This window comes from Takifugu flavidus, chromosome 8 (assembly GCF_003711565.1).
Source record: "Takifugu flavidus isolate HTHZ2018 chromosome 8, ASM371156v2, whole genome shotgun sequence".
NCBI classification, from domain to species: domain Eukaryota; kingdom Metazoa; phylum Chordata; class Actinopteri; order Tetraodontiformes; family Tetraodontidae; genus Takifugu; species Takifugu flavidus.
In genome coordinates this window covers 11147898-11175108 of record NC_079527.1, presented here as the reverse complement: position 1 = coordinate 11175108, position 27211 = coordinate 11147898, and the positions used below count along the sequence as shown (strand labels likewise).

The 27211-nt window shown below is 46.2% G+C and overlaps 6 protein-coding genes across 10 annotated transcripts; 3 read left to right on the top strand and 3 right to left on the bottom strand.

Moving 5' to 3' along the window:
• Window positions 1–948: 948 nt before the first annotated feature.
• slmapb (sarcolemma associated protein b) lies at window positions 949–6563 on the bottom strand. Of its 2 annotated transcripts, XM_057040914.1 has the most exons (10): window positions 6472–6563; window positions 6175–6234; window positions 4385–4513; window positions 4108–4182; window positions 3728–4030; window positions 3390–3660; window positions 3126–3297; window positions 2670–2804; window positions 2221–2308; window positions 949–1861 (listed from the first exon to the last, which is right to left on the bottom strand). In XM_057040914.1, the coding sequence occupies exons 2-9, from the start codon at window positions 6224–6226 to the stop codon at window positions 2225–2227; spliced, it is 1221 nt and encodes a 406-aa protein (XP_056896894.1). In that variant the 5' UTR covers window positions 6227–6234; window positions 6472–6563; the 3' UTR covers window positions 949–1861; window positions 2221–2224. The 2 variants fall into 2 exon arrangements, with proteins under 2 accessions (XP_056896894.1, XP_056896895.1); XM_057040915.1 differs by lacking the exon at window positions 2221–2308.
• A 1145-nt stretch (window positions 6564–7708) lies between these two features.
• Window positions 7709–11575, top strand: LOC130530054 (ceramide synthase 5-like). The gene is made up of 10 exons (XM_057040923.1): window positions 7709–8208; window positions 9112–9214; window positions 9301–9431; window positions 9546–9603; window positions 9682–9732; window positions 9849–9941; window positions 10316–10444; window positions 10685–10791; window positions 10884–11040; window positions 11168–11575. The coding sequence occupies exons 1-10, from the start codon at window positions 8033–8035 to the stop codon at window positions 11309–11311; spliced, it is 1149 nt and encodes a 382-aa protein (XP_056896903.1). The 5' UTR covers window positions 7709–8032; the 3' UTR covers window positions 11312–11575.
• A 132-nt stretch (window positions 11576–11707) lies between these two features.
• Window positions 11708–15414, bottom strand: si:ch73-233m11.2 (NACHT, LRR and PYD domains-containing protein 12). Its single transcript, XM_057040859.1, has 9 exons — window positions 15227–15414; window positions 13507–15100; window positions 13258–13419; window positions 12935–13108; window positions 12693–12866; window positions 12440–12613; window positions 12190–12363; window positions 11935–12102; window positions 11708–11838 (listed from the first exon to the last, which is right to left on the bottom strand). Exons 2-9 carry the CDS (start codon window positions 15087–15089, stop codon window positions 11769–11771), a joined length of 2679 nt encoding a protein of 892 aa, XP_056896839.1. The 5' UTR covers window positions 15090–15100; window positions 15227–15414; the 3' UTR covers window positions 11708–11768.
• A 332-nt stretch (window positions 15415–15746) lies between these two features.
• Window positions 15747–18421, bottom strand: LOC130530047 (keratin, type II cytoskeletal 8-like). 2 transcript variants are annotated; one of them, XM_057040912.1, is made up of 9 exons: window positions 18116–18421; window positions 17814–18022; window positions 17672–17732; window positions 17468–17563; window positions 17215–17379; window positions 17004–17129; window positions 16628–16848; window positions 15961–16007; window positions 15747–15858 (listed from the first exon to the last, which is right to left on the bottom strand). In XM_057040912.1, exons 1-9 carry the CDS (start codon window positions 18362–18364, stop codon window positions 15770–15772), a joined length of 1263 nt encoding a protein of 420 aa, XP_056896892.1. In that variant the 5' UTR covers window positions 18365–18421; the 3' UTR covers window positions 15747–15769. The 2 variants fall into 2 exon arrangements, with proteins under 2 accessions (XP_056896892.1, XP_056896893.1); XM_057040913.1 differs by having other exon boundaries at window positions 15774–15858; window positions 15951–16007.
• Window positions 18422–18665: 244 nt separating this feature from the next.
• On the top strand, window positions 18666–21360 carry LOC130530060 (deoxyribonuclease-1-like). Its single transcript, XM_057040932.1, has 9 exons — window positions 18666–18934; window positions 19102–19190; window positions 19276–19362; window positions 19434–19546; window positions 19756–19868; window positions 20053–20210; window positions 20294–20390; window positions 20466–20589; window positions 20988–21360. The coding sequence occupies exons 1-9, from the start codon at window positions 18854–18856 to the stop codon at window positions 21110–21112; spliced, it is 987 nt and encodes a 328-aa protein (XP_056896912.1). The 5' UTR covers window positions 18666–18853; the 3' UTR covers window positions 21113–21360.
• Window positions 21361–21633: 273 nt separating this feature from the next.
• Window positions 21634–25519, top strand: abtb1 (ankyrin repeat and BTB (POZ) domain containing 1). Of its 3 annotated transcripts, none has more exons than XM_057040905.1 (12): window positions 21634–21899; window positions 22452–22514; window positions 22593–22648; window positions 22730–22874; window positions 23013–23172; window positions 23254–23299; window positions 23469–23585; window positions 23753–23865; window positions 23945–24043; window positions 24126–24293; window positions 24435–24635; window positions 24747–25519. In XM_057040905.1, exons 1-12 carry the CDS (start codon window positions 21844–21846, stop codon window positions 24951–24953), a joined length of 1431 nt encoding a protein of 476 aa, XP_056896885.1. In that variant the 5' UTR covers window positions 21634–21843; the 3' UTR covers window positions 24954–25519. The 3 variants fall into 3 exon arrangements, with proteins under 3 accessions (XP_056896885.1, XP_056896886.1, XP_056896887.1); XM_057040906.1 differs by lacking the exon at window positions 21634–21899 and adding an exon at window positions 22347–22369; XM_057040907.1 differs by lacking the exons at window positions 21634–21899; window positions 22593–22648.
• Window positions 25520–27211: the final 1692 nt, after the last annotated feature.

Below are 27211 nucleotides of genomic sequence, written 5' to 3'. Positions count from 1 at the left end.
TTCCTGTCGCAGGACCATGCGCAGTTCTGATGGAATTGGGTTTTAAAGGCGATCATCTCTCTATAGATGGACCAGCAACATCATCCAGGGCCACGTGAAGCCCGAGATTATATCATCGAAAGCAGCTGCCGCTCTGCTGCGTCTCTGGTCCACTACATGACCTACATGCAAAGTAGAGCAGAACAAATGGTCACGGCATCTCTGCAGAGAGGCTCGCCCTGCGTGGGAATGATTGTCTCACTGGAGCTCACAGAGGAGAAGGTGGAGGCACAGCTTTGCGTCGCATTAGGCTCGTCACCATCACAACCACGGCCTGCACGACGAAGCAACGGTGCTGATGTCGCCCCAGAAGAATGAGGAGGAGACCGTCCCCGCAGCTGGGACCTGATAATTGGCGAAATCCCGTAGAGTCAGAGAGTATCTATGGCGACGGGCCTTCCACGAGTGTGCTCACAGGGCGTGACTGCACCCAGGGCTTAACCCTGTAATCTTCCAGCAGATGTGAAGGCCACTGCAGTCAGAATTCACGTTACCTCACAATCTGATCAAAGATTTATGAGCAGGGCTGATCTTTACAGCAGCGCTGCATTAGGAGAGGGCAGGAGACCACGTGGATGCACCAGGAAGTGCTCCAGAGATGATGCAGTATGTGTTTGGAGAGGACCTTTAGCTTCAGTTAGCATTTCTTTAGATTCTGCTGAGCCGCGGAACTCGCAGCAACAGCTTCACCTGTCACCGAGCCTCAGGTGTATTTTTAGATCCTTTAACATCCTGCACGTTGCCCTCCGTCCCGGGGGCACCCCGCCCTCACCGCTAAACTCTGCTCACAGCCGTCCGCATTCATCAGCATCTTGGGAAGGAGATTTCAGGACACAGCGTTTGTATTAAACAGGTAAAATAAAAAATGACTTTAAATTTCTCGCTTCAGTGGAATGAACATGAGTTGCATTGTTGAGTTTGAGATATTTAATTAGTCACGTTTACATCACAGAGCAGTTATTCGGTTCACTTTAAACCCACGGAACTATACAAATTCCCATTTTTGTTTTACAAAATACAGATGATGTGCTTCACTAAACCAAAAATCTGTTGTACAGACCACAGAAATAACACAAAGCATGCATGTGAGAGACGTTCTAATAAATTAAACTCATCTGTAATGTAATCATACGCTAGGTTCCAAAAGAGTGCAGATTATTTAGGAGTCTAACGTCATTCATTCACACCGACTCTGCTCTGATCCATACCTGACTTATCATTTAAGGATGAGTTTCACTGCCAGTTACGTTTCAGTGCAGCAGCTTTCTAAAAAAAGAAACCAAACGTGGCTGGAAAGCAAAGGGACACACTGGATTAAGGTGCTCACAACCATCAGGACAATTCTGTCGAACTAAAACCCTCTTTGCAAACACTTCATAACCTCCAACAACTTAGCAAAGCCCTCCACAACATCTACTGACGTATTCCTACACGTCTGAGGCTTGTGTCCTCATTACTGAGAATATTTACTGTATGTAAATGATTACATTCATTAATTGATAACCCCTAAATCATTACAATATAAATAAAAACACAGTATGCTTAAGTCTCCTTCAAATAACAGACATACGAACTGGTTACACAGAACTGACATTCTTTATTAACCTCTCAGTCATCTAAAATAGAGCATCTTATTAGACAGTGTTAAGTAGGAGCCCTGCTAATCAATAGTACAGATATGATAAGGGGCCAAGTGCACAGACATCTCATGACAAATATAAATTTGTGTGTGTGTGTGTTGCCCTCAGGTCCTGAAGAGTGCAGCAGCAGTCACAGCTGTTAAAGCCACAGCAACAACTGGCCCCCAGAACATCCATGGCTTCTGGGGAAAGAAAAAAAGAGTGGTGATACAAAGATGAATCATCATCACATGATCACACTCAGACTGACGGAGGGAGAACGCAGTGCGGCGCACAGAGGAGGCCGCTTGGCCCTTAAGGAACACAGATAAGCTCAACGTGAGCTAACTGAAAAATGCAGCTGTTAGCTTTAGCCATCCAGACACGACAAACAGATGTCAGATGTTGGAGCCGCATGATTAGAGAGGTTAAAGGAAAGGTTTTTGGGGTTTCCCCATAAGGAAGGCATTCTGGGGAGTAAAACCTGTTTAACTCATGCAATGAGCTGAAAAGACTGATGAGAATGAGAGATGTGGGCTGACTCGACAGGAGTAATGTGTACCTTACTACCACAATGCGCCGAAGCACCAATACAGCAAAGCCAGGATAAGGCCGATGACTATGGCTTGAACAGGCAGCAATAGGGACGTCTACAGAAGGGAAGGGATATTATAGTAATCAACTGCAATGGGACATACTTTAGTCGGGTGTTGCTTTATTAATAAACCCCTCAGTTCATCATCTCTGCCTGTAATTGGCATCTACACAAATCCCCACTCACGGGCGGCTGTCGGACACGGAGCAGGTGGGCCCAGATTATCTGTTACTGTCAATCCAAGTCAAGATTCACTTTTAATGCCGGAGTCAATTCACGCCTTTACAACATTCCCAGAACCAAAGCAGCCAGCTCGGAACACGAGCGGCACGTCTCTTAATTTAGTCATCGCCGTGATTAGTGTAGAACAGGACTAAAGAACACTCTTTAATGTTGACCCTGTGACCAGCACTCACCTTTGTCCCCTTCTCTTCATATTCCTTCATGTTGGCTTTGCAGTCATCCAGTTCTTCTGTGAGCGACCGTTTTTCCTGCTCGGCCTGCTCGTATTTCTCCTTCAGGTCTGACAGCTCTGTTTTCGTTTCCTCGTACTGTGGAGAGCACAAACTGTTTTAAATATACTGCTGCACCTAAGGCTGATCCCAGGAGGAGTACATTTGGCTGAGCGGAGAGGAAGCTGCAGCTAAACAGTGCTCAAATTCCAACAGCTGGATTTCACAAAACACTTCCTGAAACAATACTTAAGATAGAAAACAGTTCCTTCCTTACACTCATGACACATTTTGAACTCAAATCTGGCTTTGGACTTCTTCACAGTCACTCTTGGACCCACAGATCTCCCATCCATAAACTACACTGCTGTGCCTAAATACGGACACTGGCTATACTGGGACAGCGTCTGCTGGTCGAACCTCTCTCTGCAGAATCTTGCTGCGGCTGTCAGCATCCTCCAGTTGTGCTTGCATGTTTGTGCTGTCCTGCTGGTGCTGAAGCTGCAGGGCCTCCAGCCTCTTCTCCAGCTCCTGCTGGGATATCTCCAGGGCTTTGACATTTCCACTCAACTCTGAGTTCTGGGAATGCAAACTACCGGAGACAAAATAACAGAAGTCAGGAGGCGAGGGCTCAGACGGAGAGGTGCGTGGAGACAGCAGAGGCAAATGAGGCAGTGCTCTGACCTGCTGAGGTCCTTCTCCAGCTGCTTCTGTTTCTGCAGCAATGCCTCGTTCTCAGAGCGCAGTGCTGCGCACTCGCTTTGGAGGTTAGCCTTCTCTTTCTGCTGTGTTTTCAGGAGGTCCTCCTTCTCCGCCCGGAGGGAGGCACACTCGCTTTGCAGACTGCTCCTTTCCTTCTGATGTTTACCGACTGCGTCTTGTTTTTCAGACCGCAGCACAGCGCACTCCTTCTGAAGGTCGTTACACTCCACTTGCATGGACTGCAGCTCGCTGGCTGTGAAAACAGACAAACTGCAGTATCTGCTCTGGCTTTATTTTTGGGTACTCTCACTGGGGATTACCTTGGATTTCTGCAGTTTTCTGCCACTGTTTGCTCTGTTGTTGAAGGTCACGCTGCAGGTTGTCGATCTCACGTTCGTACTTGCCGGCCATCTCGCGCCATTTGTCTGCGTCTTTCAGCACCGTGGACAGCTTGGCCTGGACGGCCGCCACGTCGTGGTCGCGCTCAGAAGCTGCTGACTCCAGGGCGCGTTTCAGCGCCTTCGTCTCATCACGTGCACCCTGCAGCTCCTTCTGTGAACTGGAGACGACACCTGCCTGCTCTCTGAGAACACCCATCTCGTCTTGGAGGTGCTGCAGCTGGCCTGTTCCGAACAGAGCCGGCCTTTAGATAATTATCAGCTCCTAATGACAGAAGGTCAATGCAAGCACACAACTCTACCTTGGAGATTTTTGATCTGCTTGGCAGCTTCATCAGCTTGTTGTTTCTTCTCTTTCCTCTCTTCCTCCAGAATACCTATGAAATGAATTTGCTTGGATTTCAACATTTGCTTTTGTCTTTGTATCACCATATTAAATCCAAATACTTTATATGTTAAATCCAAAAATACGCTCAGAATGAACCAGAACTGCATAATTATTATTTCTTGGTTAAAAACCAAATCAAATTCGGGTACAGAATATTGATCAGGTAGATGTTTGGGTGCTTTTTCTTTTACCTTGCAGCTCCCTGCATTTGTGCTTCTCAATTTTAGCTAACTCCTGGGCCTCTTGAAGTTCATCATTCAAGCGCTGGATCACTTTTTCAGAGTCACTGGAGGACCCTGTGTTTGACTTGGTCAGGTCATCTGACCACAAAAACAGGACAAAAAATAGAAATAGTTGGTGATATTAAAAAGAAAATAAATGACCATGTTCAAAAAACTCATCAGACTGCAGGAGAGAGAGAGCGAGAGACTAGAGCACACAGTAAAAAAGGAAGGTTGGTGAATCAGTAACACAAAAATAGAAGGTTCAGGAAGTTGCGCTGTTAATTCAGTTTCAGTCCCAAAAACTTAACCAGGGCTGACATACTCGATGATTTCCCAAGATATCAAAATGGGACCATTACATAAATTAATTGCTAACCCAGAAATAGACACAGCTGCATTAACGCCATCTGTATCAAAGCTTTCACTTTAAATTCTTCCTTAATGCAGCAGCATGTCCGTGTTATCTGTTAACAGTGTCACTGTACACAAAACACAAAGAAAACAGAGCCGCCGAGGTTGTCAAGGCTCTGTTGTGTTTCCTAGAGGTGGAAACAAACCCCACAAATACTTGGCATGTGAGATCTGTGGTGATTGTCCTGATCCCCTAATCTACCATGGTTAGGAAAAAAAGATGACCTCATCCCAGCCCAAGCATTTGGCACAGGGAAAAACGAGGACAGGTCAAGCATGTGAAGCCATAAATGGGCAGATCGGAGTGCTGGAGCAGCTGGGAAATGCTGCGTTTGTTGCCGAAGCTGTGATTTGGCTGTATGTGGTAGGCGTACACAGACGGCATTTAAAAATAAACCCAAACTCCGAAGCCTAGGAAGAGGCTGGTGGCGCCCTCTGACTGGTGCACGTGACCATCCTGCCAGACAATGGGTGGCTGGTTCAGACTCTGTCCTGTACAGGCCTACGAGGCCAATGCATATGTATGAGAGTGGGAGCCCTGTACAGTCGCCCGAGTGTTTGCACCACGATAAAAAGGAATCTATCAAAGTGCCATCTTTACACGGGCATTACATGCTACATAGCAATAAAATGTAATTAAGCAGGTATCGAAGTGATAAAAATACCTCTCTGACTGAGAATAGTGGGAAATATGCAGCCTCTAGTGATGCTAGAGCAAAAAAATGGAGGAGAAAGTCTTTTTATAGCTCAAGAGCTGGGGGCTAGAGCCAGCGTGCTCCCTTTCCCCTCTGTCAGTTTCTTCCCTGATGGAAGTGACAGAGTTCTTTAACACAATCCGGCGGTCGGCGCAGCCTGCACGGAATGCTCGTAGTGCGCAGTCGATACGGGGAGCCAGAACAGTTTAAGACCATGAAATGTAAATGGTGGGACTGAAGTGACTGGAAGCCGTTGTCGGGGGGGATACTGCCCGCATTGTGCTGCCTGTATGTTACGCAGTTCAGCGTTGCGAATTTGCTCATCCTGCAAAATGGATTCGCGTTCACATGTGAGAACGCACTTAAAAACAGTGTAATAACAAGAGAATGTCGCCAAAAGATCAGCTGACGCGAGCTCTATGTAGAGTCGCCTGATGAGACATTATATAGAAATCAGGTTTTATTCTAAGCCATCTACATCACCCTCTGGAGCCACCCAGCTGTCCTTTTAATAGCTATGGATGCTCTTAAGAGTGACTCATGATTTTTCCCTCTGCCTGTCAGCTGGTAAATGTGCCGTGTCAGGTGGGACGCCGCTACAGTTCAGCATGTCTATATATTCACAATGATAAACTCAGATCTCTGGGTTACCTTTAATCAGCGGCACATTGTTTAGAGGATCGTTGAGCTCCTTCTCGTCCATTTGTTGATCTGTTGGGAAGCACAACTATGTGTATATGTCATAAACACAGCGCATCAGAGTTAAGTGTTTATCATTTAGAGTTAATGTCAGAAATAAGACTGCGGCAATCTTATTTTACTAAAGGTAAACATGAAAACATGCTCATCTACAGCATGTTCAGGTAACTGAGGAGGCTCAATCTAAAGAGACAAATGTAATTTCCATCCGAGGTTGAGATCAGAGAAGAAAAACAGGACGATTTTTACCTGATGTGATCCAGGAGCTGCTCAGAGTGTGGAGGCTACAGCAGTCCCTGACATGAAGAACTCTTCCTCAACTATCTGATTTTTTTTTCAGACTGAGATGGAACAGTCCAAGCAGTGGTGGGTGGGGGGGACATGGGGGGGAGAACAAGAGACTCAGTACAGGACCGTGCTGCTTCTCATCCACGGCAGCCACTGATGACAAGTGTCTGACTGACTACATTTACAGTCAACCTTAATTTCTATTCAGACTTTACATTAGAGATGAGCCATTTGTGCCTGCGCAAAAACACCCCCCAGCATCTCCACACTGTGGCTGTGGTCCACAGACCCCCCCCCCCCCCCCACCCCCTTTAAGCAGGGCAACTGGGAAGCTGCAGCTGCATACTGACACAGAGGGGTTTTGTTCACTGGTCAGTTGGTACTGATGGAAAAGCTGGGAAGGCTGGGAAGGCGAGGACCAACGGAGCTGCAGCTTCTGCACCTTTAACTGTCCTTGAAGACAGTTCAGAGACATTAAATAATTTAATAGCGCTGGGAGAGTAATGGTATAGCAGGCTTTAAGGTTGATTTAGGTCATTCATACACACAAACTTAAACTTTCAAGACAATTGTAAGGATATCAGTCTACGTGAAATCATTTTTTCCAAATACATAGTTCAGTATTTGTTTAAATATCTTACTCCTAAGTGGGAAAAGTTATATTAGTATGCTTTTGCCTAGTTTGCGCTAATAAAAGCCCGCATACGTTTAATGACAGTTACGTTACGACAAATACGTAACGTTACGTCAAAAAGATATTAGCTTCCAAAAGCTGTGATTTATTGAATGAATAGCGTCTACAATCGTGAAATTATGCAAATGTATAGGGTATAAGTTCTTTTTCAATTTCAAGTTCAATTTTTATTTTGTTGTAAATAAATCCAACTAGCTAGCCAGTTTTGTTTTTACAGCCATCGACGGATGCTGCAAGTAAACAAAACTTATTTTTGTATAAGCTGCGTCTTTTTCTTATTATTAAATTCGGATTGAATCCAGTTGATCTTTATGAGACAAATCCATCTTATATCGCGACTTACCGTCAAAAACAGATCAAAACCCAGCTTTTAGCTACAGCAACTAACTTAGCCGCAGCTAATCAAGCGAGGGCGAGCGCTAATTGCAGCCAGTGGGCGTGGCCACCGGCGCTGTCAGCTAAAGTTAGCCAGCCTCGGCTAAACCAGCCAAACACCCCATCCAACATGCGCACCGTAGGGTTGGAGGTAGTTCCAAAGTTCTCCACTGAGGATCATTCAAAGAAACCAAAGAGAGAGAACCACTGTCACTGTGGTTGTGGTGGGTGTTACCTTTCAGCCGAACCCAAGCGGTCCATTTTTGTAGTTTGCTCACGGGGTGATCAGGATTCAGACCGATGCTGGACGGGAGGAGGGAACATCTGTGCTAAAAGTGTGACTTTCAACGGCATAACCTTAGTTTATTTCAGCCGCCAGATGTCGGCCAAGTGATTCGTAGCCAGCGTCACATTGTTTTGCTAGGCCGATCCGCAAGTTTTGCCCGATCCCCGATGACTTCTGCTGCCTCAGCCTGGATCTGGAGTGAGAGATTTTGGTTTCCCGAAAATGTAACCTGGGCTGACCTGGAGCAGCCGCCACCTGGCGTGAGCTACCCGCAGCTCGGGCACCTCCTGTTCGCCCTGCCGCTGGCTGTCGGGGTTTTCCTGCTCAGGCTGCTTTATGAAAGGTAAAAACGGAAAAAAGAAAAAGTTCGACGACGTTAAGGAGCTGCTGTCAGCTTTTGGGCGTTAGTCTTTGAGGAGCCAAAGTTCTAAACCATAAACTCTGCGGTTGTTAGAATCATGGTCCTTGCGGGTGGTTTAATCCCCATTTCTCTGCCGTTTCAGTCCACGTAGATGCATTAAAAATGGTAGACAGTTTTAGTGGATCTGCCTCTGCTCGGATCGTTCTTTGTACCCTGAACGCACCAGGCACCCAGTCATGTTGGGCTCTCTTTGGTTCAGAACTTTAATGTCATGTACGGAGGGGGGAAAGAATAAACACTGCCCTGTTATGCCAGTTTACCTTGCCCAAGAATGAGTATTTGCTAAAGATAACCAGGGAGCGTAAGCAGCTGCATAAATGGTAGTAATTATCAATGTTGACATAGTCGAACTCCTCATGTGATCACGGTGAGCTGGAGATCTTGTTCCAGGGTTGGTGGTTTTGGAAAAGTAGATTTATAAAATATTTTAATTGTGCTTTTTAAATGAGCTTTTCGGCATTCCTCGACTCCACAGACCAGTTTGTGGAGCCTGTTGTTAGAGTGGGAGGTGCTGGTGGAGGTGGGGATCACAATTCAGGCATTAACCTTGTCCATCTCAACCAGATAAACCAGATCATCTTATGACAGCATTAGCATTGTGTGGCCCAGCCATCACTGTCTCCGAACCGCTCACATGATCGGTCATCACTCTCTGTTTAGAGTAGGTGCAGCGTTCCCTGGAATGTTGTCTGGATTCACACACACACACGTTAAGACATTACAGGCGGACCTCAGAATTTCGCGTCCGTCAGAAACCTGTCGCCTCCTCAGCTTCCTCTGTATGCTATGATCACTACGATCCTGCACTGCTGTGTTTGTGTACAGGCTGGTGGCCAAACCCTGCGCCCTCCTCCTCCACGTTCAGGCAGCCGAGCCCCGTCAAGCTCAGCCTAACGATGTCCTGGAGAAGGTGTATCGATCCAAAACGGTACCTCCGTTAGCTTCTGACCTGGGGCCACACGCGGACACGCCGAGCGATTAACATGAATGCGTTTTGCTATTTCTCCTCTTTAGTGTCCGGATAGCAAACAGCTGGAGGGGCTGTCCAAGCAGCTGGACTGGGAGGTCCGGAAAATACAGAGATGGTTTCGCATCCGTAGGAACCAGGACAGGCCCAGCATGCAGAAGAAGTTCTGTGAGAGCATGTAGGTTCCTGCAGGACCTTAAACCTTAATCTGAGACGGAACCACCCTGTTTCTGACTTTGCATTGTTTGTAGACTTGCATGTGTCCCAATTCTGCTCTTTTCTTGCCCCCCAGGTGGCGATTTACGTTCTACCTGGGGATTTTTATCTACGCCATTTCAGATTTGTGGGTGGTAAGTCGAACTAGCTTACTCTATGATGAACGCAGTGTGTCGTCGGTGACACGTGTGCATCGAATCTGTTTCCAATAGTCACCTTGGCTGTGGGACGTCAGGCAGTGCTGGCACAAGTACCCTTTTCAGGTAGATATTTACGCTTATCACCTGTTTTCTGTGCAGCAATGACTGATTTGTGCGCCACCATTGTGCCGTTTTCAGCCTATTTGTTAAAGGTGTCTTTGCTTAACTCTCTTTTAAAGCACGTAAGCCAGGGCCAATTCAACTACTACATCGCGGAGCTGGCCTTCTATTGCTCGCTGATGTTTTCCCAGTTCATAGACATTAAAAGGAAGGTGAGTAGCCCGCAGCTTCACCCACAGCACTCTGCCTCATACAAATACCGGTAATAGTTTTTGCTGGTTTGTCTGTTTTACTTTCATCCATCAATGTATCCAGATTCATTTACTGATTCTGGTACAACAGGTTAGACGAAGAGAGGCAGCACCTTTGCTAACATTTACCCTCCCAGCATTCAGCCCGTCTTTCCAGTACTTATTCAAACTGAAACTGGCAGTCATTTGTGGCCCAGCAGGGAAGATTAATCAATAACCAAAGATGACTGCGATTAATGAACTGCAGATTTGGTGCTCGCGAGCTGTGCACTGTCCCAGAAAATTCTCTTTACCACATTTCCTTTTTTCCCTGCTGTCACTTTCTCCAATACAAGGACTTTATAATCATGCTGGTCCATCACCTGGCCACCATCCTGCTCATCACCTTCTCCTACACAAACAACATGGTCAGAGCCGGGACGCTGGTCATGTGTCTGCACGATGCGTCCGACATCTTCCTGGAGGTAAATGTTAATCCGGAGTTTAACCTGTTATTTCCTGGTCTTAGAGTACTGTAAAAGGTTGCCGGTTTGATTCTGCAAATGTGTTGTTATGTAAAATGGTGAGGAGCACGCCTTGCCCTGAGCCACTCGCCGTACCCGTCTGACAGAAACATCTCTGGCTTTCATTTGCATTCCTGGTTGAGCGCAGGCGTCGGAGATCCTGATTGGTCTCATTCTCACCTGTGTTTAATTTCCCTAAAGGCTGCCAAACTTGCTAACTATGCCAAGTACCAGCGGCTCTGTGACGGCTTGTTTGTGGTGTTCAGCTTGAGCTTCTTCTTCACTCGACTCGTCTTCTTCCCTTTTTGGTATGAAGAAAATTTTTAGCCGGTCACTTTGTGAGTGATACTGTTGAGGTCTTCTCCTCTAAAACTGTGTCTGTCTTCTTTTTGTGTTGCAGGGTTATTTATACCGTTTTGTTCGACAGCTGGGAGATCATAGGGCCATACCGGGCGTGGTGGTTGCTCAACGGGTTGCTGTTGGTACTACAGACTCTTCACATCATTTGGTTCTACCTCATTGCTCGAATTGCTATCAAAGCCATATTTAAGGGAAAGGTCAGTCTCTCACCGTGGTCCGAAAATCCAAATATATGTATATATATATATATATACACGCTTTGCACAAGTAAGCTAGCTGCAAGATAGGAAATGTTTACATGCTATCATGGTCGGTGTTTTGCAGGTATCTAAAGATGAGCGTAGCGACGTCGAGAGCAGCTCCGATGAAGACGTTTCCTCTACGACCAAGAAAACCTCCAACCAAACTTTGAAACCAAAGGACGTCAATCAGGTGGCAAACCTTAACGGGGACGCTCACGACCACTGAGTGCTGCTGGGGGGGGCTATCTACCACCAGGAAGAATCCCATTTTATTCTTTAGGAAAGACTTGCTGAAGTGTTCACAGGGAAGATGCGGTACAAATGATCATGTTGCGTTTACACTGAGGTTTACACCCACTCTGTGCTTCTGCCTGTGTGTGTGAGCGGCTTATAAGGTCTTAAAACACGCAGCCATGGTTCCTCCACACTGCTGCTACAAAATGTCTTTTTTTTTTTTACCTGCTTTAATACAAAAACCAAAAACTCCAAAGATTTCTTACTGTATGAGATGAACTCTTCTTTGTGTGGTGAATGATGAACATCTCTGGCTCATTGTTTCAGATTGGCCCAGAATGATTGTTGATTTATGCAGTATTTAATGATGTTTTTGTTTAAAAAAAAGAAAAAAAAGAAAAGAAGAAGCTCTAATTAAAAAAAAAAAGTTCTGTTCTGTTGATCGGATCTCAGAATCGTATCTTGTCGCACGTTTCGAACACCTCGAAAACGTCTTCGCTGAAGTCGTTATACCTGAGGCTGGAAGAGAAGTGATGAAGAGAGGAAGTGAAGTTAGCTGCTGGTTTATTCTGGCTTCAAGGTGGTTTCTAACTAAGCGAAGAGGAGCTGGCGTACTTCATCTCCTGGAGGCTCTGGCACTGCTGCGCCGCTTGGACCAGGGCTGCGGCTGAAGCATCGGTCAGGGAGTTGTTGCTCAGTCCCAGATTCCTTAAAGTCTTGGTGGCTCTTAAAGCTGCACACAAGTCCTCCACACAGGCGTCCGTCAGGCTGGTCATTTCAACGCTTAAACCCCCCCCCCCAAAAAAAACAGACATGAACATGATGCTGCTGCTGAACTGTGATACAAATGTTCTGGAGGGCTGAACTCACTCCAGCTCCTCCAACAGACAGTTTGGATGTGCGACAGCCTCCCACAGATGTTTAACTCCCTGGTCCCCTACTTTATTCAAGCCTACGCTCAGAGACTTGAGCAGGGAGGATCCGCTCCTCAGCAGGGAGCCCAGTTCCTCGAAGACCGGCTTGTTCAGATCGCACCTTTGTAGGCTGAAGTGTGGAGAGCAGTCATGTGAAATTACTCCTTTAAAACGCAGTATTTTATCAGTATTGAGGGGGATTCTACCCAAGTTTCTCTACTGGACACCCGGGTCGGCCGAGAGCGTGACACAGCAACAGCGCCCCCTCCTGGCCAAGCTCATTCACGGAGAGGTCCAGCTCTGACAGGCGGCAGTGCTTTGACATCAGGGCCTCCTTGAAGTGAGGGCAGCTCTCGCCTGTCAGGCTGCAGTCGTAGAATCTTGAAACAGAGAAAGCAGAGTAAATTGGAGCGCGTCCGTGGCAGCGAGATGGCGCGAACGTGTGAGACCCCCGCTTACACGAGGCGCTGCAGTTTACAGGAAGGATGCTGCAGAGCTTCGCACAAGGACGCCACTCCGGGGAGGCCGATGCTGTTCAGAGTCAGGTCTACTTTTCTCAGCTCCGACTGCCCAGAAGTCAGAGCTGCTGATAGAGCCCCCATGGACGCCGCTGTCAGTTTGCAGCTTTGGATCCTTTTAAGTACAGAAAATGAATTTTTCAAACTGCAAACCTGCTTGTAGCAAAACAGACCGGTACCTACTGGAGCTCCTGCAGTTTGCAGTGAGGGCTGCGGAGACCCGAGCACAGTTTCACGAAACCTCGGTCTCCGATCTGGTTGTGTCTCATGGCTAAACGCTGCAGCCTTGCGGTGCTGGAGCTCAGGACAGAGGCCAGGTCATCACAGCTCAGCTCTGTCAGCCGGCACACCTGAAGCCTGGAAAGAGAGAAATAAAACACGCGACTTCAACGTTAACGTCACTCAAACCTTCACTGAAGAATGGCAGGAATGCTCCGCTGGTGGGGGCGGTTGCTGGGAGGCTAGCTTGCTTTGAAAATGTCTCCTTCTGCTATTATTTGTCTCACTTCAGAGTCGTCAGCTTGCAGTCCCTAAGTCCAGCACAGAGGACTTTAAACTTCTCATCTCCAAGCTGGCTTTGCGAGAGGTCCAGCTCTGTGGTGATTCCTCTGCTGAGGGCTGAAGCCAGATGAGCAACAGCCCCAGAAGACAGTCTGCTGTCCATCAACCTGCGAGACATGAGAGAATGATCTCACCTACGACAGCACGCAGAGCAAAAAGAAGACGCAACAGTACAAATCCCAGCTGTGACTTACATTATCTGGTGCGACAGGCTCATTGCAGGAGCCAGGGCCTCCACCTGCTCCTCTGTTAAGTTCCTAGAGAGATATAAATTCAACTTCTCCATCTCTCCGAGACATTCCACCACATAGTTCAGAGCCACGGACTCCTGGAGGCTGAGGTCGGCGTAGCTGATGCCCATCCGTGCTGTGATGGTGATGACCTCCTTCACCAGGCTCTTGCTCTGAGCTTGGTGAAGCAGATGGAAGTAGTGGTGGTGCTGATCTTTGTGGTAGCCCCTCAGCGCCTCCTCTGAGCTGCTCTTCAGCCAGCGTTTAAAATCAGCCACCCGGTCAGCGTTTGGCTCTCCCAGAACTGTCTCCAGAGGCCGGCGCTGAACCGGCTCCGAGAGCGCCGACAGGAAGGAGTCAAGAAGCTTAGCGTGACCCCTGTGCTTCTCTAAAATCTCCTCCACACCCTCGGTGCTTGCACTGCTCCACAAGTAGGACACGGCTATGAGGAACTCCTGCATGAGCTGGGATGGGAAGGAGAAGACGCGCGTGTCCAGCTGTTCTCCATCGACCTGCAAGAAAACAGCTGCCGCTTCCAGGAACTTCTCCAGACCGAAGGAGCCGAGTTCTTCCCTGGTACAGCTCAAATGCTGGTTGAGGAAGCAGTGAGATGCCATCTTGCCTAAAGCCAACATCAGCTCTCTGCTGCAAGCTGTAGTCAGCAAGACTTCCTGAATCAGGTACACCAGGACACCCACACACAGCTGAGACACAGTCTCAGGCAGTTCTTCTCCAGCGTTCATCAGAGACTTGTAAAGAGAACAAACTGTCCAGCAAAATCTGGGGGAGGAGCAGAATTCATAAAAGCCAAGAGTCTTTTCCAAGTGCGCGATTGCTTTGTTGGCAAGAGTCGGGTCGGTAAAGGCGCGGTTGAAATAGGCCTCCCTCTGCGGCTTCAGGAAGCCCAACACTTCCATCTGGGTGCCACTCAGAAACTTCAGGCGGCCCGACTGCCTGGATGCCACAACGAAGGAAGCTCCTTTCAGCAGCGAGCCGTGGAGCAAACTGGCCACTAAACAGCCCAGCGACACCGCCTGGCTGGGGTCTGCACAGAGGGTGTGGAGGGAGGGGTCCAGGCTGTGACTGAACACATGCAGATCATCAAAAACCAACAGCACATGCTCGGAATTCTGTAGGAGGGGTGTCATGGAGTCTGGAGGGACACAGCTGTGACGCAGCATTAGAGTCTCCAAGGAGAGCATCTCCTGGAGGCCATTTAGCTCCTTCAAATTAAAATGGAAGACATATGTGAAGCTCTGCAGGCGTTCTCCCTTCGCCCAGTCCAGAACAAGCTTCTCCAGAGCGGTTGTTTTACCTGCTCCTTCAGGACCAACCAGTATGACATTTTTGCGCTCGGCACACAGAGTGGTGCAGACGGCGGAATCAAGGGAGACAGATCCCACCTGTCTGTCCCTCTCTTGAGCGACAGAGGTTTGCAGTGATATGTACATGCAGCTGTTAATGACATTGGCTGACAGGTCCCCACTGAGGAGTGAGGACGTGCCTTTCGGCTGCAGGACATGAGTCAAGATCCTGTTCTTCTCCATTATGTAATCCTCTGCAAGAAAAATGCGAAAGCCACGTAACTCCTTTAATAACTGCTTTACTCTTCAACGTTCTCTACAGATTACTCACAGCAGCACTGTGCTCGGTAATTAAAATACATGACAGAAGTTATAGTTACCTTGAACGCTGCTGACGAACGAATAGTTAAAACCACCCTGCGGGACCCAGCCGCCAGTTACGCCCACAAACTGGGATTACGCCATGAACAGTTGATCAAGCAGGAAGACGATTGGAAGATATTAAACCCTGAGTAAAGTCTGACGGGCCGCAGCGGCTGCGTTAAATCCAGGGCGGTAAAGTAAAATGTTGCAACAGTGGAAATATAATAAGACTTCTGTTACAATAATATACACCAGTAATGCATAACTCTTAACATATTTTACTGATTTCCCCCACCCTGATTTCCTTTACGCTAACAACTGACTAGCAAAAATTATAAAGAGTTTAAGACAGTTTGGTGTGGAAAGTAAAGTTTATTATTTAGTCAGGAAAGTCAGATTTAATTATTTCCATGAGTATGTATTCCAACAGCCACTAGATGGCAGTGTTATCATTGTTTCCAAACACACACATAGACGCGAACTAAACAAATGTATCACATGGATCCTTAGGTCAAAAATACTTAAAAGATTAAAGATTGCAACGTTTCACCCAGTGTGTTTTACATTTTAGATTTAGATGTACGGTTTGTCTCCATTGTCTTGATAAAAATTGCAGCTGGCTTTCGCTGCTGGAATTGACGTGAAGAATCTGTCGGGAAGAGGAGAGGAAAAAATTAAATTTATGCAGGCTGTTGTACAAATGTAAATACTTCAGGTAAAATTTCAGGCGAAAATACGGACCAATAGTTACCTCTGGTGGGCACAGCTTTAATGTTGACTGCGGAATCTTGCCCAAGCCTGTTAGGGAGAAATTGAGCTTGATGTAATACTAATATTTTAAAAAATAATAATAAGTTAGTGAATAAAATGTAATCAATGCAAATTTTAACTGTTACTACTATTTTTAAACCACCTGCAGGAGTTTCTGCCACAATATATTCAAATATTATGCACGAAACTTCCGGCAACAGGCCGACATAAATCACGTGACCAGTGCTTTTAAAAAAAAAAAAAACTTCCGCTCTGTCATGGCGGAAAAGGATGAAATATGATAATTCGGCTAAGTTACAGCTACGCAAACGGTCTAAGGTACATGCGAAAAGCCTATAAATTACACGTCCAGCTGTTCTACTTCAATCTGCTTCCAGAAGAAGATGAAGCCTCCGTCAAAAGAATCCCTGTTTAAGCTTTGTCATTGTGGGCGTGTTTTGTAGAGGCGTGTTTTGAGGTTCTGCAGGAAGACTTATATGGTAGTCCATAGTCAGCGAAATAGTTGTTCGACAAACAGCAGGGGGTTGTTTGTATTCATTATCATATAATCTTTTACCAGGCTTGGAAGACGTAACCCAGTTGGAAATTCTTAGCGATGAGAGAAAAGGAGTGCTTTAACAAAATTTTCTCCATTGTGAGGGACCCACCTTTCCTCCTCTCCTTCCAGTAGCTTCCTGTATGTGGAGATCTCTATGTCCAGGGCTAACTTGACATTCATGAGCTCCTGGTACTCTCTGAGCTGCCGAGCCATGTCCCGCTTGGCCTTTTGCAGAGCATCCCCTAAGTCCTTGATGCGAGCTTTGGCGTCAATTACAGCCGCGTCTCCATGCCGTTCCGCTTCAGCTATCTGCTGCTCAAGGGTGGAATGCTGAAAAAAAAGTGGAGGGGTGGATGGATGGATGGTCTAAGCATTCAGTGAGGAACAAATTAAATATTAAAAAGCCAAACAAAAAAGATAGCTGGCACATGCATTAACCAGGAGAAGTTCCTTTATAGTCTTTGCATCTTCAATCTTTCACTCACCTGTGCTTTCAAAGCCGCAATCTCATTCTGAAGGCGGCTAATGATTCGGTTGAGTTCTGCTATTTCATTCTTGGCACTACGAAGCTCATTTCCATACTGGTCTGCCTCAGCCGTCATCTGGTCAAACTGGTCCCAGCAGACATCAAACATGACATCAGCAATTAGGGCATAGTTTAAATTTGTAGATATAATTATTTTTTTGCTTAATTACTTTGATCCTGTGCCAGCTCTCTGCTTCTTCACGGCCGCGGGCTGCTAGCTCCTCATACTGAAGCTTAACCTCAGACACAACCTGGTCCATGTTCAGTGCACGAGAGTTGTCCATCTGCACCACCACAGAGGTCTCCTTCATATCCTCACGCAGCTCAAACAGCTCCTTTAAATGAAACAGCGCATTCAACAAGAGTATAGCAAACCAAATCTAATGGTATCGATTTTCCGCTAAATTTGGTGCGTATACATACAGCATCATAAATGGCCTTGAGGAAATTAAATTCTTCACTCAGAGAAGACAGCAGGTCTTCGAGTTCCAGTTTTGACAGATAGCCCATGTCCACGTCCTGGAGCAAACAGTACAATAAACACTTTGCTGGACTGCTTTGAGGCTAGCTATGCCAGAACTCAATCTGGCTCGTATAAATAAAAGTCCGTTTGGCTGTGATATGCACCTTCTTGATCATGACAAACTCATTCTCCGCATGACTCCTCTTGTTGATCTCCTGCTCGTACCTGAAGCAGCCCACAGTTATGAAGGTTATCAGCCAGCAGATCATCGCTTTATCTAAAAATGTGAACCAAGTTCGGTCTTACTTTGTCTTGTTGTCATTCACGTTTTTGTGCATAGCGCTGTTCTCCATGTCGAGTCTGCGTTTGTCGCTGGTGATACAGTCCAGCTGCCGCTGAAGGCTGGCGACGTAGGCCTTCAGCATGGGTTCGACTTCAGATGGGGTGGCTGTTTCCTGCTGCAGCAGCTTCCACTTGGTCTCCAGCATTTTGTTCTGCTGCTCCAGGTGTCTCACCTGAGGCGCATAAGTACCAGGCGGATTAGCTGTGGTACGGTTCATTTTAACAGTTTAACGGTGAATGCTAAACCTGACAGGATGTGTCCTTACCTTGTCGATGAAGGAGGCAAAGCGGTTGTTGAGTTTCATAATCTGCTCCTTCTCCTGCTTGCGTACAGCGTGGACAGTAGGGTCGATATCTATCTTCAGAGGCACCAGCAGGCTCTGGTTGACGGTCACGGCCGTGATGGGGGCCACTTGGGTGGGCCCATAGCCAACCCTGGGGATGCTGTAGGATCCCATGGACCTGCTGCTGAAGCTTGATGCCCTTCCTCCAGGATGCTTCGAATGGCTGCTCATGGTGGAGACCTGGCTGCTCGACAGGAAAATCGCCGCAATAGTGCATCTTTCAATCTCTAGGGTCCCACTTTATAGGCAGGTCTGGGTGTGGCTTGATTGTAAATGTGGGTAAACCTGTCCAACACTACCACCTACCCCTTCTGTTCTATTGTTCCTGGTGTTTCTCTGGAATTTACAGTTGTTTGACAGCCACAATTTTTTTTCTCGCATTCAAATTTTACAGTGAGTTTCTTGAAGGTTTGTCTTGTTAACACTGAAACACTCTTTTGTTTGGAAAGTCACTCACACCTTTGCTGTCACGGCTTCCACTAATAACACAGTGGAGGGTATTCTCAGGCAGCCAGGCTTCATTTTATCTGGAGGTGTGTCACATCTGAATGCCAGTCTGGCTCTGTGGCGTCTATGCAGAATTATTGCAGCATGATCGGAGAGCGGACGGCGTTCTTGTTTATTCAGAGCAACTGAAGTCACACTTAGTGTTTTCTGGATATGAAGATCGCTTCTTTTAACGCGCAGAGGTTTGGACTCAAGAAAGCCCTGGATCCACGTGTCCTGTCGACCTTGATTAAGGTAAAAGTTAAAGCTGTTAGCTGGACTGCTGCCTCCTGTCTAGATCATAAAGATAAAAAGTGCCTGACTGAAATATTTGCAGTTATGCAGAAAGGAACTAAAACTATGTGTCAGGTATGGAAACAATTTGTTGAACTGCTGAGGCTCAACTCTTTGGTCTTTTGAAGATCGTGTCCCGATACGATATAATAGTGATTTTGGAGGTGGTGGATGTGAGTGGAGCATCTGTTAAACTTCTCTTGAAGGAGCTGAACAGGTGAGGTCACTCTTTTTTCCCTTAACAAAAATCCCTGAATCAAACCACCGATGTCAGACTTTGTACTGCTTCATTTCAATTTCAGAGCCAACTCAGCCCACCACTATGCTCTGCAAATCAGCAGCCGCCTGGGGAGGAACCGATACAAGGAACAGTTTTTGTTTTTGTACAGGTGAGATCGAATCCTACCACCAGACGTTTGATATGAAGCGTCAAACAAAATCCATTTTTTCCCTGTTTAAGAGACGACGTTGTGGATCTGACCGATTGTTATCAATACGAAGACAACCAGACCGATGACCCGGACGCCTTTGCCAGGGAGCCATATATTCTGCATTTCAAACCACGTAACACAGGTGAGCGTGCTGGGTTGGGAGCTGTGTTGACCTGATTCACGCTTGAGCTGTGGACAGACACTGTCGCCACATCTCTCTGGATCGGTAGGTTGGAGTCATGTGTAGATAACGTGAAACTGGCCTGACGCGCCACTGCAGGAGCAGACAGGTTTATCGAGACAATCAAGGCTACGATTGTCCTCACACACTCACGCATGTTTTCATTGCAGTGCTGAAGAATATAGTGCTAATCCCAGTCCGCATCTCGCCGTACGACACCGAGAACGAGCTGGATGAGCTCTATGAGGTCTTCCTGTTTGTCAAGGATAAATGGAAAACAGACGTGAGTTCCAACACCTCCTCGCAACAGTGATTCTAGAGTTCACCATCTGGACTGTAGCATGTGCATTAACACCATATGGACCTAGCTTGTTCACCAACACGCGTCTCCTGAACACAGATATTTGATTGTGGCTACCTTTATGGAATTGGTCTGTTGTAAACTGTCCATTTCCAATTCCCTTCAGAACATTATGATTCTGGGGGATTTCTGTGCAGATGGCCTGTATGTCACCCAGAAGCAAATGAAGGCGCTGCGAATACGCAGTGACAAGAATTTCCACTGGCTGATTGGAGACGACATGGACACCACTTCTGACACATCCAAAGACCACACCTACGACCGGCAAGGGCACATTAGCTCAATCCGCCCTGTGGATCCTAGCACGACTCAATGATTCCTTCTTAGTTTCTGCATTTCTCTCGCAGAATCCTCGTGTACGGAGACGACATGCTGGCGGCTGTCGTGCCGAAGTCAGCCAAGCCGTTCGATTTCCACAAGGAGTTTCACATGACTGAAGAAATGGTGAGGCGTCCGACACAAGCGTGGTAGTCACGCAAATCCACCCAAATAAATCTTGTATGTTGCTTTTCCCCACAGGCCCTGGAGGTGAGCGACCACTACCCCGTTGAGGTGGAGTTACGTAAAGCTTCGCCCTTTTGGACGACAGATGGCTCTCGAACATGTCACACCCCAGAAGAATCAGTCATCAGAGCTGACACAAGTAAATCATAAAGCTGTCATTTACCCTCCTGAGTAACACAGTAGTAATAGTGGAAGGGAAAATACACAGGTGACTTGTGCTCCCAGTACTCAGTGGTTGAATTCCTTGAACTTTTACTGCCGGACACTTCCTCTCTAAACAGCATGGGTATAATGATATGGAATGCCTGGAATTTGGGAGTTCCTCTCTCAACAGTTTGGGTTTTTACTTTTTTGACTGTGCAGAATTATGAGTGCTGCGACCTTCTCTGTTCTTGGTGTCGAAATTTTTTTATTATTTTTATTTTTATTTTTTTAAAGATGCCCCTTTCATAGTATTAAAGAACCAGGGGATGGGAGGAAACCATGTCACACACAGCTCCAGTAATGGCTTTTGTGCTGTCTTTTTCTTCTTCACAGACCAGTTGAACATTGAAGTGGTGAAATTGCAAAAGGAAAATCTCCTGCTGGAGCAAGAAAAACTTCAACTACAGATTTCTCTTTTAAAACAACACCTTTTAAGACTACAGCGGTCTAAAAAATGATGTTTTCACCCCCCACAATTGCTTTGCTTTTTTCCCTTTTCATTAAATGTATAAGATTTTAAAGGTCTATAAATGTAATGTATATTGCATATTAATAAATAGGGCTTGTGTGCACCTTTAACATTAATTATGTTGTTATTAATGAATAACATGTGAGTGTGTGAAGATTTGGGTGACAACAGAAAAGGAAAAACAAAGAACAAAAGTTATCATGTTTGCTTTCCCAAATAAAATTAATAAATAGCGAATCTGTTATACCAATAAAAACGAGAAGTATTTAGTCCAATTTTCTAGTCTCAAATGGTTCACACCTGATGTGTTGCGTTTAAGGCACCTTTTTGAGCACAGGATTTTTTTACACTTTTCTCAGCTTCAGAAATCGTTCAACACATTGAAGCTCAAGTATTTTCTTCTAGCTTAATGCGACTGCTATTGGCACGTTGTCAAAGAAATAACGCACAGCGATGCGATAAATAAGACGGACTCCGTATTGCTGCGTTTCTATTTTCCTACGACACGTGAGGCAGACACTCGGTCACGTGACCGCCGAGCTCTCCCATCAAAACATTGAGCCTGTGCGAGCTTGTAAACAACTGTGACGCGACGGCTTTGACAGCTACAAGACAAAGTTTATCTAGGTCATTTACGAAGTTTCATCAAATTATTGCTCACCTGTCCACCAGACAGGCCTTCTCGATGCATTACAAAGGACCGAACACAGTACGGGGATCATGGACGTATATGATTTGTTTAGTAGCTGCAAGAAGGGCGACATTTTTAGAGTCAGGTAACGAGCGACTTCGCCGGTTTGGGGCTTGGCTTCCTTTGTCTGTGTGAAGTTTACGACCACCTTGTGGGTTTCTATATTTTTATACCTATAGAGCGAATGTTAACAAGGAAGTTAACGCTGATGTGTGAGGCAATGAACTTAGAAGGCGTTTGTAGGTCGACTACTCGTTGCTCCAAGTATCATCGCTGTGTTGCATCAAAGAAACTGGAGAACATGGACAAGCCCCTCAGGGATCAAATGAAGGCGTGTGCAAATGACCCCGTTGACAAAGGCATTCTTCCCATTAAATGTCAGCTTTTGGATTTTAATACAGCTGAACGTAAAGTAGGGCGTTTATTTGCAGCATTCACCTAATTCTGCCTGCTTTCTTTGGTGCACAAAGATATAAAAGGCAAGCTCTTTCTCTCAGGCTAAATAAATAAACCAGAAACATTAATGCTGGGAAAAGAAGTAGTAGCATTCTGGTGGTATGCTGACAGCCATGTTCTTCTTCTTCAGTGTTGTATGAGCCAACACAATAATGTAACCATTTATTTCTCTCTCTCCAAGATACCTTATTGAACAGCGAGACGTGGACCTCAATGTAAGAGATAAATGGGACAGCACCCCTTTGTAAGTATTTTTATTGTTCATGACCTTAGGGACCAATGCCTCACTGGTCTAAAATGTGACCACACCTTTTTTAAAAAGGTATTACGCTTGCCTCTGTGGCCATGAGGAGCTGGTGGAGTACCTGTTGGCCAGTGGTAAGACTGGATTTGCTTCACCAGGCTGACTGAGGCTGTGCAGTCATTTCTTGAGATGTGTTTCCCCATCTTTGCCTCCAGGTGCCAAGAGCGAAGTCAACACGTTTGATGGGGAGAGGTGCATGTATGGCTGTCTTAATGATTCCATACGGCGCCTGCTCAAGGATTACAAGTGCGTCAGTGTGTACGCCATGAAGCGCGGGGATTTTAACTACTTTCTACACATGTAAGTTCCTGCTGGCCTTTCCTTTCTGGCAGTTTCACAGGTCTTTCTGGAGTTTGCTGTGAAATAAAAAAACCCTGCCACGTCGTGATAAACCTGCACTCGCCCCTCTAATCCCAGTAAATTTCAATTTTGCTTTAGGCTATGGGAGCAGGGGCAATACAGCGATGTAAAATTCTTGGTTCACGGACAGATCTTTGCAGTCCACCGCTGCATTCTGAGCGCACGCTCGGAGTACTTTTCTGATATGTTTGAAAGAAAATGGAAAGGGAAGAACCTGATCACCCTCAAGCACCCTTTGGTATGTAAACACACTCTGCCCAATACTCATATGTCCTTGTTTCTAATGTAAAGTAATTTAACGTTTTGGTTTGAATTCCAGGTTAACCCTGCAGCTTTCAGAGCTCTTCTGCAATATATTTACACAGGTATTACCATACATGTTTCTCATCTTTATTAGATAGAGCTGCAAAATATAGCAGGGTTGTGCGCAATTTGAAGACAACATCGACCTCTGCTGGCTCATTGGTGGTAGTGTAGCTGTTTAAGAGGCTGCACAAATAACCTGATCAGATGTTTGCGTGTAAAACGTTGCAGGTCAAATGGATATTGATGTGACTCTGGTGGAGGACTCGCGAAGACTTGCTAAACAGTGCAAGATGAAGGATCTAATCGAGGAACTTGACAACAAATGCAAAAAGGTGTATCAATTTGGTGAGACATTTATTTTTACCATGCACACCAGCACAGACAATGACAGGAACTAAAGTGGCCCATCTTAAATTTGAGACTTTTTAATTCTAGCGCTTGGGTTAACTGTTCTGCACCGCATGACAGACATCCGTCTTGTTTTAATGGTTCTCTCCCCGATGATGTGAAAGTATCCAACAAACCTGGGGTCTGTGTGAAGGTCCTCAGCCTGAAGCCTCACCACTGTCGGCTGGAGGAGGAGTTTGCTCAAATAGCAGATGCTGCGCTACCTGCTGAATTAGGCGTAAGATGAACGGGAAAGAAAGAAAGAACTCGCATTGTTTCTCCCAATCAGCTCTTGTTACAAATGTCTTCTCCCCCAGGTCGGGTTCGGGGAGCTCCCCTTTAACAGGATGGACTGCTTTCCTACCTACCCTGACATCTGCTTCAGAGTCGATGGCTATAATTTCCTGTGCCACAAGGTGCGCTCTTTAAAGGTCATGCTGGTCTATTTATCTGACACACTCCCTGAGCATGACGTGGAATGCTTTCTCCTGACTCCAGGCATTCTTCTGTGGGCGTAGTGACTACTTCAGAGCCTTACTGGAGGATCACTTCTGCGAGGGAGAGCAGCTGCAGTCTCATCCCAACACCTTAGTCATTACCTTACACAACATCTCCCATGAAATATTCATCCACATCATGTATTACATCTACACCGATAACACAGAGGTTGGTGCGCTTCTGTTAGTTGCTCTTTGTGTGTGAAATTTCCCGTCAGTCAGCAAGAATTTTTTTACTTTTTCTGCTTTGACACCTGGACATATTAAAGATAGGTTGTGTTTGGTCACCTGCTTGTGTTTTCCCGTGCAGCTGATGGTAGAGAGTGTGTTCGACGTGCTGTGCGTGGCCGACATGTATCTGCTGCCGGGACTGAAGCGCCTCTGTGGGAAAACAATGGCACAGACTTTGTGCAAGGACAACGTGGTGTACATGTGGAAGATGGCAAAGCTTTTCCAGCTCTCCCGGCTGGAGGATCAGTGTGTGGAGTACATGGCTAAGATTATTTATCAGGTGGGTATCAGTGACGATCTGAGCTGGGGCTGTGAAGCAAGAAACAAAGCATAACCCCCCCCCCAGCTGTAGTGATGACACATTCACTCCCGACGCTCCTGTCTGTCACAGCTTGTGGAGCAACCTGAGCTGGCGGAGGCCATCAAAGAGGACGCAGACACAGTGGAGGGGCGAGAGGCCACCGACTCCGTCCCCCTGGTGGACGAAATCCGCTTCCACATTGCCAGCAACGTGCAAACATACAGCGAAATTCAGGAGGCCAACCAGAAACTGGAGGCCCTGGAAGAGCTTCTCACGTCCATTAATATCTGCTGCTGAGGAGGCTGCAGGTGGGGGCTTACGTCTACAGGGTGATTAAGGTGGGGAACCGTGTGGGGGCGGGATAAAGATATTGTTTAAAAAATACATATGCGTCTGTGTGTTTGCTGGTTTTATTTTATTGTAGGGTTTACAGGATGTAGATTTCTGTTTGGGGTGTTTTTATGTTAAAAGGATGTATTAATATGGTGGATGCTGTCAACTGGTTCAAATATTATTTGAGATTTTAAAGATTTGGTGTTGCTACGTCAAAAAGAATATATTTAAATGTCATGTGTTTTCAGCGTTATTTTGAGAAATGTACCATTTAAAATAGTTATTGTGCACCAATAAATTCCAGGGAAAAGGAAAGTTTATTTTCTATCTGACCCTCCCCGCCTTTACCCTAACGACGGTGATTTGCCAAAATGTGGAAGGCATTTTTGGTTGCCCAGTGCTGACACTACTCCGTGCAATAAAATGATGTTACATAAGAATGAGTCCAGGATTTAAATTTCAAAACATCATCCACATAATTTCTGTGCTGCCATTCCAAAAAAAAAAAAAGAATAAACCTGCAAATCTGATTCAGATTTGTGGTTCTTTCTGTTGGTTCTATAATTGTCTGTTTCTGCTTAACCCATGTAATAATAATATCTATTTAAAAATGTTAAAAAATAAAGCATATTACCTACAGCTGTATTAAGTTTAAAGGTAGGTAAATACTGGCTAAATTGTTTTAATATATATGTATATATATTTTAAAAGAAAAACGCTTTTAATAGGGAGAAACCGTTGAGTTTTTGTCAGACCTTGAAGTCGCCTATAGGGGGCGCCATTTCTCAATAAAATGTTACCCTCGCTGTTGAAACGGTGACTTGCCTTTAATCCCATATAAGGGTCACGCTTGTCATGCACGCCACTTCCTGTGTTGTACGTGACTAAAGTCCTTATTTCTGTAAAAGTTTTTCAAACCCCTCAAAGGAAGCAGTCATTGAAATCACGACTTGCCGGCTGTGATTTAAGGTGCGTTTATGAGAATCATTGTATCTGTGGTCGGTCGAGTGTAAGTGGCATCAGTGCACGCTTCATCGGGCTCATCTTAAAGCATCTTAGAGATGTAGACAAAGCTGTGTGTCACGTTAATGGAGCCTGGATCTCCGTGTCTGTGCTGCAGCTACAGGATGGATGTTATAGCGCCGCTCAGCCACAACACTAAGACCATTCTTCCAGCAACAAAACTACTGGCCGACAGCCCAGATTTTCCGAGGTTGAGGCCTACACAGTTGGTCGTTCCTCCAGCCAGTCTCCTTTGTGCTCGTGTTTTATGGCTACCGCCAGGCGGTTCGGTGCTGTCAGGACCTGAGGTGGGAAAATCCAGTTTATTGGGTTGTGTCGAGGCCCCGGGAGGCCGGTTTGGACACTGTTCGATTCATTCATTCATTCCAGAGGACGCTGTTTCTCAGCGCCGCTTTCAGACAGCACCTGTCAGAGCCGGAGAATGCTCCTCTCACCAGCGCCAAGGATTAATCGGTTAAAAGTCACTCACGGAAAGGTCAGTTTACGCTTTAATGGCTGCTCAAGGCCAAAACAGCCTCCACACGGAGTACAATTAAATACAGAGAGACTTGGATCTTTCCTTTTGACAGGATTCCCTAAACAGGCGCCACCAGAGTCATTTAGATGAGTCTAATCCAAAATCACATCTATCTCATCGGAAAAGGAGCCAGCGACAATGGCGTTAAGGTACACAAACCCACTGGACAATAAAGGAAAACAGTCTTTCTAACTTCGGGGATGTGACGGGGGTCACATTCTGCAGCTTCATTGAACAGAAAAACAACCCGAAACGACGCGCTGCTGAACGCCAACGCTGTTTGAGATGCAGATAAGCCCGTGCTTAGCCAACGACTGAGCTAAAAGGCTCTCACCTTCACTGTCTTAGTTAGTACATTTCTCTAGATTAATGCACCCCAGCACACACACACAAATCCACTTTAGCCCCCCACACACGACCCTGTTGGCGTCCCCCACGCTGCGAGTGTCACTTCTCGCCTGCCGCCATGTGTTTACATTTACTGTCCGGGGACTGGAGCGGTTGGAGCGGAGCCAGCAGTTATGTAAGAAAAAGTACAGACTGCACACTGAATGAAGGGCTCCAGCCAGGAAGATCCCTGGTCAGGGATCCAGCACCCGGTCACTTTCCCCGGCATTCCGGTGTGGTGTGGGGGCAGATAAAGTTTGTAAAACATCCCCAAACTCACCGTCCAGGAATCCTT

Excerpts from the sequence above, each read along its gene's own strand:
- slmapb (XM_057040914.1), bottom strand. The coding sequence starts at position 6,226 with ATGGACGAGAAGGAGCTCAACGATCCTCTAAACAATGTGCCGCTGATT. Across the intron at positions 3,661-3,727 it reads GAAAACTGCAGAAATCCAAG|CCAGCGAGCTGCAGTCCATG; the intron begins GTAATCCCCAGT and ends CTGTTTTCACAG. Across the intron at positions 3,298-3,389 it reads CTGGAGAAGGACCTCAGCAG|TTTGCATTCCCAGAACTCAG; the intron begins GTCAGAGCACTG and ends TGTCTCCGGTAG.
- LOC130530054 (XM_057040923.1), top strand. The coding sequence starts at position 8,033 with ATGACTTCTGCTGCCTCAGCCTGGATCTGGAGTGAGAGATTTTGGTTT. Across the intron at positions 9,604-9,681 it reads CCATTTCAGATTTGTGGGTG|TCACCTTGGCTGTGGGACGT; the intron begins GTAAGTCGAACT and ends TGTTTCCAATAG. Across the intron at positions 9,733-9,848 it reads GGCACAAGTACCCTTTTCAG|CACGTAAGCCAGGGCCAATT; the intron begins GTAGATATTTAC and ends TCTCTTTTAAAG.
- si:ch73-233m11.2 (XM_057040859.1), bottom strand. The coding sequence starts at position 15,089 with ATGGAGAAGAACAGGATCTTGACTCATGTCCTGCAGCCGAAAGGCACG. Across the intron at positions 12,867-12,934 it reads TGCAAACTGCAGGAGCTCCA|GATCCAAAGCTGCAAACTGA; the intron begins GTAGGTACCGGT and ends TGTACTTAAAAG. Across the intron at positions 12,103-12,189 it reads TGTCTGTTGGAGGAGCTGGA|CGTTGAAATGACCAGCCTGA; the intron begins GTGAGTTCAGCC and ends GGGGGGTTTAAG.
- LOC130530047 (XM_057040912.1), bottom strand. The coding sequence starts at position 18,364 with ATGAGCAGCCATTCGAAGCATCCTGGAGGAAGGGCATCAAGCTTCAGC. Across the intron at positions 17,733-17,813 it reads GTGAATGACAACAAGACAAA|GTACGAGCAGGAGATCAACA; the intron begins GTAAGACCGAAC and ends GGGCTGCTTCAG. Across the intron at positions 16,008-16,627 it reads CTGGAAGGAGAGGAGGAAAG|GCTTGGGCAAGATTCCGCAG; the intron begins GTGGGTCCCTCA and ends TCTCCCTAACAG.
- LOC130530060 (XM_057040932.1), top strand. The coding sequence starts at position 18,854 with ATGAAGATCGCTTCTTTTAACGCGCAGAGGTTTGGACTCAAGAAAGCC. Across the intron at positions 18,935-19,101 it reads TCCTGTCGACCTTGATTAAG|ATCGTGTCCCGATACGATAT; the intron begins GTAAAAGTTAAA and ends GGTCTTTTGAAG. Across the intron at positions 19,869-20,052 it reads AGGATAAATGGAAAACAGAC|AACATTATGATTCTGGGGGA; the intron begins GTGAGTTCCAAC and ends AATTCCCTTCAG.
- abtb1 (XM_057040905.1), top strand. The coding sequence starts at position 21,844 with ATGGACGTATATGATTTGTTTAGTAGCTGCAAGAAGGGCGACATTTTT. Across the intron at positions 22,649-22,729 it reads GGAGTACCTGTTGGCCAGTG|GTGCCAAGAGCGAAGTCAAC; the intron begins GTAAGACTGGAT and ends CTTTGCCTCCAG. Across the intron at positions 23,586-23,752 it reads CAAAAAGGTGTATCAATTTG|TATCCAACAAACCTGGGGTC; the intron begins GTGAGACATTTA and ends ATGATGTGAAAG.